The sequence below is a fragment of the Ursus arctos genome, unplaced genomic scaffold (assembly GCF_023065955.2).
Source record: "Ursus arctos isolate Adak ecotype North America unplaced genomic scaffold, UrsArc2.0 scaffold_22, whole genome shotgun sequence".
In the NCBI taxonomy this organism is placed as follows: Eukaryota; Metazoa; Chordata; class Mammalia; order Carnivora; family Ursidae; genus Ursus; species Ursus arctos.
The window spans coordinates 13,905,058-13,917,711 of NW_026622897.1; the positions used below are offsets into that span (position 1 = coordinate 13,905,058).

General features: G+C 41.6%; 1 protein-coding gene across 2 annotated transcripts; it reads right to left on the reverse strand.

Annotated features, from left to right (window-relative positions):
• Positions 1 to 783: 783 nt before the first annotated feature.
• On the reverse strand, positions 784 to 12,321 carry MPZL2 (myelin protein zero like 2). 2 transcript variants are annotated; one of them, XM_026505658.4, is made up of 6 exons: positions 11,878 to 12,321; positions 10,707 to 10,873; positions 10,221 to 10,431; positions 7,388 to 7,535; positions 4,599 to 4,674; positions 784 to 2,577 (listed from the first exon to the last, which is right to left on the reverse strand). In XM_026505658.4, exons 1-5 carry the CDS (start codon positions 11,933 to 11,935, stop codon positions 4,611 to 4,613), a joined length of 648 nt encoding a protein of 215 aa, XP_026361443.1. In that variant the 5' UTR covers positions 11,936 to 12,321; the 3' UTR covers positions 784 to 2,577; positions 4,599 to 4,610. The 2 variants fall into 2 exon arrangements, with proteins under 2 accessions (XP_026361443.1, XP_026361442.1); XM_026505657.4 differs by having other exon boundaries at positions 784 to 2,652.
• Between the last annotated feature and the right edge of the window lie 333 nt (positions 12,322 to 12,654).

The window sequence follows — 12,654 nt, forward strand, 5'->3', positions numbered from 1 at the left end:
CTCAAAATAGGTTTCTATAAATTTAGAGTTATCAGTGACGTAGGAGATTATACAGGATGAGTCAATAAATACGTATTAGGCCTTCGTGACGAACGTGTACCTCAAGTGTCTTTGGTTCGTGTTTCGTGCGTAGCTATCACAGCATCCAGCTCAATACCTACGTAAATTGGGTATTTATTAAACTGCTGTTCACAGTGGCAATGATGAAATGACTACAACATATCATAGAGGAAAAAAGGAACTCTTTTGGTGGTAGAAGTGAGCAAGTAATGTTTTCACAGTGCTGGAAGTGAAATGAAGTAATGGTGTCCCATTCTTCTAAAAAAGAGAAGGGATGGTATCCTGCTCCAATCATTAGTCAACCTGTCCTCTTGGAATCTGTGTGTATTTAATGAAAACAAGAGGGGAACGAAAGTATGCTTCAGCTTTTGGGAAAGTTTAATAAGCTTTCATTTTTCAATTCCCATTCCGTTACCAGACTTGAAAGCTAGTGATTTTCTCTATTGAGAAGGTAATGTAAGAGTACCAAATAAAAAAGATGATACCCTTCCTTCAGAAGAGCTCCCAAACTAAGTAGTTTATCGTGCCCAATTCCCAGTCGTCCAAAGCAATGTGGAATTCTGTGGAAATGCACACATATTTATCCAGTGTAAACTAACTTTATCCATGATTGACTTCCAGGCTCCCTCTAAGGAAATTCCTCAGTAAAGATAAAATATATAACCATCTGTTTTTTGGTAGTTGCTGTGTAAAATGTTTAGATTTGTATATAAGCAAATTATATAACTGATAATTCTTTATTACTAAAGGTTATTTACATGCGTGTTTCAGGCACAATAAAAAATAAATTACAGTACAAGAGTTATCTTTTGGAAAAAGACACTAAACGACAGGGTCATATTAACCCCTGAATATTTAGCCAAGATACAAGCTACAAGTTTTACTGGAAAAGCCTTTCTGTGAGTTTTTAACCACTTCTTCATTACACTTATGGAACATCATCCAGGCCATCTGTTTGAAAAAAATATAATGTTATTTTCAAAGGTTGAATTATGGAGAAAAATAGAAAATGTGAGTTAAAGGTAACATAGACCTTAAATCTAACTTTTAGTTTCAAAACTGAGTATTAAAACTACTTTTTTAGTGTAAAAGACAAAATGAGAGAGGTATGGAATGAATTCAGAATCAAGGTTCATATGTAAATTGTACCAATTATTTTAAAAATACTCAAAAAAATATCAAAGTTCAGCATCTTTAAATACAGGTAACCTATTTGAAAATTCCTGTTTGTTAAAAGAAAGAACATCTTTGGCCCGGTCAGTGAAAACTGAAAATATTAGACTGTAAAGATGGGGGAGAGGGGGCAACCAAACTTTCAGATGTTTTGTACATTTTGAATAAATGCTGCTATAGCTTAAGTTTGGAAAGACACTGGGAAACTAAACACTTTAAAAAGCACTCTTCTTTCCATAGCCCACTTATAAAGTTTGCTTTCTGTACTACTATGAGGGAAAAAATGAATAAAGCTGGTTTCATGTTGTTAGTTTTGGGGGTTTTTTTGTTTTGTTTTGTTTTTTGCCCCATACCAAATCCTCCCTCCCACAAAGTAAGCAAGTAAATCAAAGCAAAAAGGAAATAAGATAAAGAAAAGGAAAAAAATAAATAATCTCATCCAGTTCTCAGAGCTTTATATAACACTGTACAAAATTATCATCATTTTGGGTTGATTTTTTTCACCAGCCCTAAATTTTTACAGTCGTAATGTACTGTTTCAGAATCCTTCCATGTAACTGCTTAATGATTCCAGTCTGCAAGGGAGCATAGATTTTGCTCTGTTGTTATAGATAACTGAACAGTAGGAGAAACAGTATTCACTGCTCATGAAAACCTGCAGTTTTGGTTGTTTTTCACAACACAGAAAAAAAAGGTGACAAGTGATTTGTCCTGGGGTGGCATTTGTCAATCAATAGGCATTTATAAACTTTTCTAGCTACTCTGTGATAGATTTGTGCTATTATAAAACTTGGATCAACAAAACAAAAAACATCATTTAGGATACTGAAAGAAATTCAATAAAACAAGATGTGTCCCTTACTTAAGGACAGCCATAAAAAATCAAACTGTTCTTTAACAGTTTGAATTTAAGATTTCCTGTTAAATTTCCCATTGAATTTAAGATTTCGAGCTGGGAGAATTAGCTCACTTTTAATTAAGAGTTCAAAGGAAAGAGTAAACACATTAACTTTAGTAGCAAGAGTGCTACTCTGAAGAAACTAGTATGTTAAAGGAAATGTCATGACAGACAAGTTGGCTTTCATCTCATTTGATACCACTGTATGTGTGGACAATTAATAATCCACAAGGAGTGTTTAAGAGCAAAAATGTAGCTTCTTAGTATAAAAGGCTAATAATGAGCATATGAAATATATTTGCACTTTGAAATTAAATAAATCCTTAGAAATAGGCTGTGTGGGAGTTTGTTGGCATCTGCTCAAGAGGGGCCTGTGCCAGCTCCAGGGAGATGTTCCTCATCTAGCTGGTTCTGGACTGCAGAGCTGGCTGGAAGGCAGGTCACAGCTGGAAAAGCCAAAGAAAAGCTTCCATTAACTTCAGCTTATCCTAAGGTTCTTGTTCTTGGGAATCTTCAGCTTCCTGAAATACAAAAGTTTAAATGGATAATGCATTTGGCAATAGTGCATAGAGGTACCTGGAATTATGAATTACATATATATTATTAGATATGTTCTCCACTGTGAAAGAAACTACTCTTAATGTACTTGTTCTCCTCCTAATTCAACTTTTAAAAGATGTTTCCTGATCCTTATTACATAGTTCTCAGCGTCAGTGTCCTTAATTCATAGCCTCTGCCTTGCACGGACACTTGATCCATAGCTCACTCACACACATGCATGCCTTCTCTCTCTCTCTCTTTCTCTCTCTCTCTCTTCGTCTCTCTCCCCTTTTATTACAAACAAGATCAAGCACACAGAAAAGTAGAAAGGACAGTGTATAGAATTCACCCATCACCTAATTTTAAAGCATTTTTTGCATTATTTGCCATATATCTATTTGGTTTATGTTATATATAAATACATATATAAATTTATATGTAATAAATGTATATTATATATAAATGTATATTTAAGATAGGGACATTTTCCTCTGTAACCACATTACCTTTATTATACCTAATAAAAATTAACAGTAATTCCCTAATATTATCCATATTCAAAATTTTCATGTTCAAGACTCCCAATTGCCTCCCCCCCAAATCTTCTTACAACTAGTTTGTTCAAACTAGTATCCATCCAGTGAGGACATCCAGTCACATTGCGCTTGATTGTGTTAGTTCCTTAAATTTCTTTTCATTTCCATCTTCATTCCATGACCCTGACTTGTTAGAGAATCTGCTTGGTTTTAAAAACCACGAGAGACTATGGTCTCTGGGAAACAAACTGAGGGCTTCAGAGGGGAAGGGGGCGGGGGATTGGGATAGGCCGGTGATGGGTATTAAGGAGGGCACATATTCCATGGAGCACTGGGTGTTATACACAAACAATGAATCATGGAACACTACATCAAAAACTAAGGATGTACTGTATGGTGACTAACGTAACATAATAAAAAATTATAAAAATAAAAAGACAATAGCCCTTGGGGCGCCTGGGTGGCTCAGTCGTTAAGCCTCTGCCTTCGGCTCAGATCATGATCCCAGGGTCCTGGATTGAGCCCGCATCGGGCTCCCTGCTCAGCAGGAAGCCTGCTTCTTCCTCTCCCACTCCCCCTGCTGATGTTCCCTCTCTCACTGCCTCTGTCAAATAAATAAAATAAAAAATCTTAAAAAAAAAAAAAAGACAATAGCCCTTGGTAGAATCTCTCTCTGATACCAAATTCTTCTGGGTTTACAATAGAATAATTTCTCTCCATATTCTGTTTTTTAAATCCTTGAGGTCTCTCCCTGAAGCTTTAGGCCACAAAAATGTGACTCTTTTTGCAAATAATAATAGTGGACCTACTTCAGAGAATAGAAAAAATTCTGATCATATGAAAAATAAATCCTCCTACCCTTTAAGCACAATAAACCTGAAAACTGGAAAAATAAAACTAGATACTACTAAAATTGGATTCATAGTTCCAATAACTAGATGAAAGGAGTTGAAATTAATTCCAAGTAGTATAAAAGTTCTGTCAAAATGTCAGACATATCTATTGAGTCATTCTCTTGATACCATGATTGGTTTACAACAAAATAAAACAAGCAGATATTACTTCTTTCATTTAAAAAATAAAGATTTACTTACATGTTGAAAGTTAATTTATTATTCTTGGTTGTGGTAAATATAACCACAAAGCCTCTAATAATCTTAGAATTGTCCCATCTTCAATGGCAGTAGGGTCTGACTCCCTCATCCTTTGCACAAAACACACTGAAAGAGGAAGCTGTCCATAACACTAATAGAAGACTTTTATCTCCCTGACCCAGTTCCTCTAATTTCATATAGAAAACACCTAACAGTCCCAAGATCCAGGAGATCCACATTAGAGATGGGCCAGACAAGAAAGCTAAGGAAAGAAACCAACTCATTTATGAGCCTCACCATCTAAGAATGTTAGTCCGTGTCTTCTAAATAAACAGAGACCTTTTTTTCTTGGTTGAGCCTTTCGTCTTCTTTTCTGTAACAAAGAAGTAGAAACCAACATCAGGTGAAAATGACAAGAAGCAAGCGAGGCAAATCTTAGAAAGCAAGCTCCGGGCGATGTATTTTCTCCCATATTTTGGGAAGCATGACATGCATCTGGGAATAGATCCAAGCTTACAGAAAGCTACACCACCAGTGCCATCTTTCTAATAATATACATGCTTCCACATGACCCTGGGTATCTGAACTTCTACACGCTTCAGAATACTTTCAGATGGGAACACAATGTGGGAACCTGAAGGAGTTAAAGCAGACACCTTAGTTTACCATTAGTATCTGGCCTCTAATTCCATTCCTCATTCAGAAAAGAAAAAAGAAAAGGTTTTGTGTTGACCTAGAAGTCATCTTTATTGCTCTGTAGTCAATCCCTAATATCAGAGTTGGGTTCATTGGGCTTCTTAAAAATCAATTCTATTTACTTCAGTAAATATTTTTTGAGGAAAAGAAACACATGGTGCTGGGACGACTGAAAAACTACCATTGCAAAAGAACGAATCTGGACTCCGACTTCACTCCCTATACAAAACTTAACTCAAAATGAATCAAAGACCTACTGTAAGAGTTAAAAACTGTAAAGCTCTTAGAAGAAAACAAGCATAAATCTTCACGCCCTTGGGGTAGGCAATGGTTTCTTCGATATGACACCAACAGCAGAAGCAACAAAAGAAAAAAATGGATGATGAATTGGACTTCATCAAAATCAAAAAGTTCTGTACTTCAAAGGACATGAAGAAGAAAGCGAAAAGGCAACCCACAGAAGAGAACCCAACTTGTTAATGGGCAAAACATTTGAATAGATAGATCTCCAAATAAGATATGCAAATGGCCAAGATTATGGAAGGATGCTCAACATCATTAGTCATTAGGAAAATGCAAATCAAAACCTCAGTGAGATACCACCCCACACCCACTAGGTGGCTATAAACAGACGGTCAGACAACAAGTGTTGTCAAGGATACGGACAAATTGGAAGCTCATATGTTGCTGGTGGGAGTATATAATGGTATAGCTGTTTTGTAAAACAGTCTGGCAATTCCTCAAAAAGGTCAACATAGGGTAACCATATGTTCCAACAATTCCACTCCGAGATATATACTCAGGAAACTTGAAAACATATGCCTACACAAAAATTTATAAATAAATGTTCATAGCCACATTAGTCATATTGGCCAAAAAGTAGAGAAAATCTAAACGTCCATCAATTGAATGGATAAACAAAATGTGGTATGTACATGCAATGGAATATCATACAGCTATAAAAAGGCATGAAGTACTACGAGTACATGCTTTACATGTGAATGAATGAACTTGAAAATATTATACTAAGTCAAAGACACAAACATAAAAGGCCACACTGTATGATTATCGATTAATATGAAATGTCCAGAATAGGTGTAGGAATGCTGGCCACACTGACTCCATCTTTGACCTACCCTCTTATTGTAGTCTTAATGACCTCTTCAGGGCTACATGTTCTAGAGTAATGCGTAAGATGTAATGTAAACGGCTAACTCCACACTCACATTCCAAAACTGGAATGTCCAGGGAGCCTGTTCTGGATTTCAACGGACCCATTAAGGTAATGGTGCAGATAACGTAGTTTTCTGCAGAGGCACAGATGGTGCCAGAAGGTCTGTTAAACGTTAGCGATCAATCACGTGTATGCGAACACTCCCCCACACATCCCGCTCCTTTAAAACCAGCAACCCAGACGTGCCTGGATGGCTCAGTCGGTTTAGTGTCTGCCTTTAGCTCTGGTCATGATCCCAGGGTCCTGGGATGGAGCCCAGCATCAGGCTCCCTGCTCAGCGGGGAGCCTGCTTCTCCCTTTCCCTCTGCCTACCACTCTGCCTACTTGTGCTGTCTGTCAAATAAATAAAATCTTTTAAATAAACAAACTAACTAACTAAACCAGCAAACTAAAACATGGGACTTCGGAGGAGACTAGCTGCACAGCTGTCCAGCTGCCAGTCCTCGTGATCCTTCCTACCAGTAAGTCACGCAACATAAAACTCTGTGTATTCTGTATGGAATCGCCTACTTCATTTTTGTTTCAAAGTGCCTTCTCAGTTTGGGGGGCACTTTACATTCTCCTCACCTTTGAGGTGAGGCAAATCCACAGAGAAAGATTAGTGGTTGTCAGGGGCAGGTGGGAGGGGACAATGGTGATGGCTAAAGGGTATGGAGTTTCTTTTGGGAGTGATGAAAATTCTAGAATTCATGATGATGGTAACACAACTTTGTGAACATTAAAAAGGTGAATGTTTATGGTGCATAAATTTAATCTCAAAAAATATACATATTTACTGACCACCTTCTATCCGCATGGCTGACTTTCCTAGGCACTGATTCATGGTGCCCCTGCTGACTGCCCGGGGGTCCTTACAAATGTACAGTTTACATTAAAAGTAAGGAATATCCTAGAAAAGCTTTATGTAAGCAGATTCTGATAATATCAAATCCTCCATAATAAAACCTATAATGAAATCTTCTATAAAATGAAGAAAGCTTTTGTAAAGTTACTAAATCACACCCTAATTTATCCATCCTGTCAATTTGAATTTTTCTACAGGACTTACTCAGAGGGAAGAACGTCTGTTGAACAATCATTGAGCCCAAGTGTAAAATATCAAGAGTCACGATAACAGAGCGTTAGAAGAAGACTTCCCAGAACCGCCTAGCCTTACGGTTTTATCTCCACCACTTTATGAGCTCTCTCAGCCCATCGCTTCTTCCGGAAATGCTGGACGAGGACCACCACGATTACTATTATGACCATCAGTGCACAGGCTGAGCCAATAGCCAGGGCCAGGAAGTGGATCTCAGAGAAGCGGACTGTAAGGAGAAAAAGCGGATCTCATGTTTCTAAAAAGAGAAGGGACATGATGAAATCTAAAGCGATAAGGATGTATTTTCATCATTAAATGGAATCTTCCTTTCTCGCACCGTATTAGCTTTGAGCTCTAGGAGCAGTTAGAAAACCACACAGACCCCTTTAGTGGTTCTCAAACTACAGTCCTGGGAGGAGCGGAAGTACCCGTAAGAACTCTGAAATGCAAATTATCAGGCGTCTCCTGAATTGCAGGTGGGGCCCAGCAATCTGTTTTAACAAGTCCTCCAGGTGATTCTGGTGCAGGCGGAAACTTCAAGAACCACTGAGCCAGTTGACCCACCTAGTGGGGTAAGGTTATTGCTGACCTCATCAAACCCAGCGCCCAAACTGTTCCTCCTCGATTCCCTCTCACCTCTGGCATTCAGTCAGTCATTTATTCCAATTTATTAAGGGCCTACTATGTTCAGACATTGCGATGGAAATACAAAGCCAAAAAAGTACCTTCAAGGAACTCCTACCCACCCGGAAGATAGGCAAGTAAATCAGTAACGACAGTGATGCAAGAGGGAACCCAGAGGGAAAGGCCCGTAGACCGGGCAGAATCTGTGAAGCCGGGGTCTCCTGTCTTTTAGTCTGATTTCTGATTTGAACTTCAGTAAACCCAGGGCGTCTGGGTGGTTCATTCGGTTAAGCGTTTGCCTTCAGCTCAGGTCATGATCTCGGGGTCCTGGGATGCAGCCCCGAGTCCCTGCTTAGCAGGGAGCCTGCTTCTCCCTCTCCTTCTGTGCTCTCTCTCAAACAAATAAATAAAATCTTTTTTAAAAAATTAAATAAATAAACTTCAGTAAACCCTCGGAACCAGAAAAGGCATTAGAAAATGTCTAGCCCAGGGGTTTCCAGCCTGGAGTCTGTGAAGGAGGACAGGGAGAGAGGGGGGCCACAAGCCCACAAACTCCATATCATATTGTGTGTTATGTGTACATTTTTGTGGGAAGCGGAGCTGTGGCTTTCACTAGATTGTCAGAGTAGCAATCACAGTACATTTAAGAACCATGTGTTCTTGTCTAACCTGTTCATGCAGGTTAGCTGCGGACAAATTCAGAAACTGAGGTCCCAGGACATTCCATTACTTCTTTCAGTACTCAAATGACTTCTCCAAGGTCACACAGCCCTATTGATGGGGTCCCGAAGGATGATATTAGGAATGAAAGGAGGAAATCCTACCCCTTTACAGGCTTATACATTTTGGGTAGTAATATTACATGTTGGTTAAGAGCAAGCACCAGAGAGTCAGGTTAAAATACCAGCTGCACCATTTACTAGCTGTGTGATTTGGAGTATTAACTTATTTGAGCCTCAGTTTCTTCAAGGTATTAAATAGGGGTAACAATATCCATTTCTTGAGTTCTTATTTAAAAAAATCTATTCCTGGGGTACCTGCGTGGCTCAGTCAGAAGAGACACTACTCTTGATCTCGAGCTTGTGAGTTCGAGCCCCACATTGGGTGTAGAGATCACTAAAATAAATAAACTAAAAAAAAAAATTCATGTAAATTATCCCATGCTGTGTCTGCACATCATAAATACTCAGTATGTGGTAGCTGTTACAATTTTCAATGCAAACACATTTTTTTTTTCAGTGCAAGTCGGAGTTTGGGGAATTTTTTTTTTTTAAGATTTTATTTATTTGACAGAGATAGAGACAGCCAGCGAGAGAGGGAACACAAGCAGGGGGAGTGGGAGAGGAAGAAACAGGCTCATAGCGGAGGAGCCTGATGTGGGGCTCGATCCCAGAACGCCGGGATCACGCCCTGAGCCGAAGGCAGATGCTTAACCGCTGTGCCACCCAGGCGCCCCGGAGTTTGGGGAATTTTTACATCTATTATCTCATTTTATCCTCACCATAATCCTCGCTATATTATTCTCACTGTAAGGAAACAAAAAAAAAAAAAAAGGATTTATTGACAGTTGGTAAATGATAACAGTGGCTCAAACCCAGATTTGCAACTCTGAAGTTTTATGGTATTTGCTTTTTGTCATCTGGACAGTTTCCAGGTTTCCCTTTACAGGATTGCGAGCAATACGGTACATTCGTTCAGAGTACAGCTTTGGAGTCAAAGATGCCTGGGTTTGAGGTCCAAATGATTCCATGTATCAGCTCCATGGATTTGGACGAGTGACTTAATTTCTGTGAGCCTCAGTTTCCTCCTCAGTAAAATGTGGAGCACTAAAAGTACAAAAACTGATGTGATATATAGAGATTAACACATGCGAAAGCCCCTGGCATGTGGCAGCACTTAATAAAGGAAAGCAGTCCTTACCCGTACCTGGCGCCCAGGACGGTGGTGGGAGTTGAATGAGCTAGCATGGGTCAAGTGCGGGACAATGCCTGACACAGAGTAGGCCCTCAATAAGTATCTGGTGAATAAATGAGTGAATGAACGGATCTATTGTTAGCCTTTTATCAGAGAATTGCTTCCTCTCCCTTTTACAAACTCAATGCCATTTCTGTAACAGACTCCTTGGTCCGTTTGCTTAACCTTCTGTTTCTTTCCACAGCCAGACAAAGCCTTTCCTTTTTACCCCGAGACTCTTCGGTCTTACCCTTTCAGCCATCACAAAAGATTATCCCTCTCTTTTCTACACGCTCTCACGCTTCCCCAAACCGTTTTCCCCTGCACGACCTACCAGTGTGCACGACGCTGAGCCGGATCTCTCCTATCAGCCCATCCACGTCAGGTGGGTTCTTCACCTGGCAGGTATATGTCCCATTGTCATCGAACTGCAGCTTCCACAGGATGATGGAGACGTCGTACCGCTCAGGGTTCCCGTCCCAGACCACCCGATCCTTGAAACGCCCACTCATGGGTTTGAAGGGATCCACATGGTAGTAGAATACCTGGAAGGGAGAAGTGGCCAAAGGTCTTCTTCAGTATGGAGGCAAGGAGGCCGAGATGGAGGGAGCCAGCCTCACTGCCCCACCTGCAGCTCTCCCCCAAGAACCTCTTGCTTTCAGTTGACAGACCCCTCAGTTCTGTTGGTCTCTGTCCCAAGGATTGTTTCTCAGCTGTGCCCTGCGCTTGTTGCTAAGAAAAGCACAGAAGGGCAAGGAGAAACGGACTGGCTTATTTTCCCAACCAAGGGTCGCCTGGCCAATGACAATAATCTACTTACAAACTGTTCAGGCCCCCCATCCCGAGGCCGGAAGTTCCAGGTCACTGTCAGAGCATCACCCACAGGGGCAAAGCTGGAGAAAGTGCATTTTAACCGAACATCTGTCCCGTTGACAGCCTCCAGCACTTGGGACGTGTAAATTTCCACCGCGGCTATCGGCCAAAGGGCTGCGCAAAGACAAGGGAAAGGGAAGATATGTAATTAAGAGAATTTCTGCGGACACTGCCAAAATAAAGGTCTGAGTGAGGCACGAAACTGAACTGAGATGCCCCAGCTCTCAAACGTACTTCATCCTGAGCCTGCATACTCAGGCTTGTATGCACCTGGGACCCTCCCATGCCACAGAACCACCAAAAATACCACACAGCGAGCCTCCTTAGTGCTCTCACTTTCTCCACGGCACCAGAACCCAGCCTCATGGTACCCGCTGCCAGCTGTTCTATCAAACACAGACGTTGGCAAATAAAATTGAAAGCAGAAACAAACAAAACAAATCAAAACTAATCATAACATGAATTAGAGATGTATTCAGATTAAGCATTACGTATTGTGGTATCACGGTCCCCTAGAAGTTTTCCAGAAAGCGCCCTTGTTAGCTTATGATTTCATGCTGTTTCTAGTCTTCTGCAGAAACTGAATTCATCAACCCCAGCCAGGTTCTGCTTGCATGCCTGGAACCTCTCTACCACGTGGCCTTTTTTCTACCGTGATATTTACATTGAGACCTTGCACGTTGGGGCAGTTTCCAAATTACACGGGGGTGGGGGAGGCGGGGTCCTCTCTCCTTCAATTCTCAGCTTTTCCAGGGCTGCTGCGAGTCCCAGACAAGACCCACACACAGAAATCCTAGCGCCAAGTCCTGCCTGCAGTGGGAGGCTGAGAGTAGCCACACGGAAAAAAAAGAAGAAAAAAAAAAGTTTGTAACCTGAGAGTAGAAAGCCCTCTCTGTGCCCAAATCACTAGCGGCCAAAACACACCTAAACCTGTTTGTCCGAAATCAGTTCTCCAAAAACAACCCACTAACTTCAGTTTCAGTAAAGTCAAAACCAGACGGACTGCCACTGTGGCCCAGGCTCCCTCACAAAACTCCTGTGACTTCGGAGACACTCGGCTAACTCTGTAGGGTAGGCAGAGAAGGAGGAAAGGCTGAAAGAAGCCCGCCAGCCCTTACCTGTGAGCTGTACACCAAGGAGAAGCAGCCCAGCACGCGAAGGGCTCTTGCCATACATGAGGGAACCCAGCCCTGGCCCCGGAGACCAGACCGGGCAGACCGAGGGCTCCAGCACCCTGCCAAGGCCACTCCAGTAAGAACGCAACGCGTTTTCCCCGAGAGAAGAGCTAGCCCCTCACCTATTGGGAAACTGAGCACCAGGGTCTGTGACTCACCCGGGCTCGGGCTCGCCGGTGCACTTTGCTGGAATGGAAAGGTGGGGCCTCTGCTCCCTGCGGCCCTCCTCCCTCTCCTCCCTCCCGCTCTCTGTGCTACAAGGAGTCCGCACTTCGTTCCAAACTCTGCAGTCTGCTCTCTACTTTCCGGTTCATCTGACAGGGCTCTGGCCTCTGGATGGCCTCAGAAACAGCCAGAGGAGGTGGTGCCAGCCTGAAACGTCCCAGGCTGCTTTGGGTTTGGCCCACACGCACACTGTTTTTTTCTAAGCAGGCTTCCCGCTTGCCTGGGAAGTGAATGTTGAAATCACTTTCCAGAGATCACACTTCCCAGAGCACCTCCCCGGGGCCACAGGAGCCCAGACTCCAAAACAATCCGAATGCCTTAAGACCCTCTCCGGACAAAAAGTCCTACAGCTTATACCCTCAGTTTTTAGTCAAACGTTACCACAAGGATCTCAGCGCCTTTTCTAGCTTGTAGCTATCTCCTGACACCCACCTAAAATAAACTGACCCAAACAAATCTCAATGTTTAATGACCCCTTCACTTTGAAGAACTTCA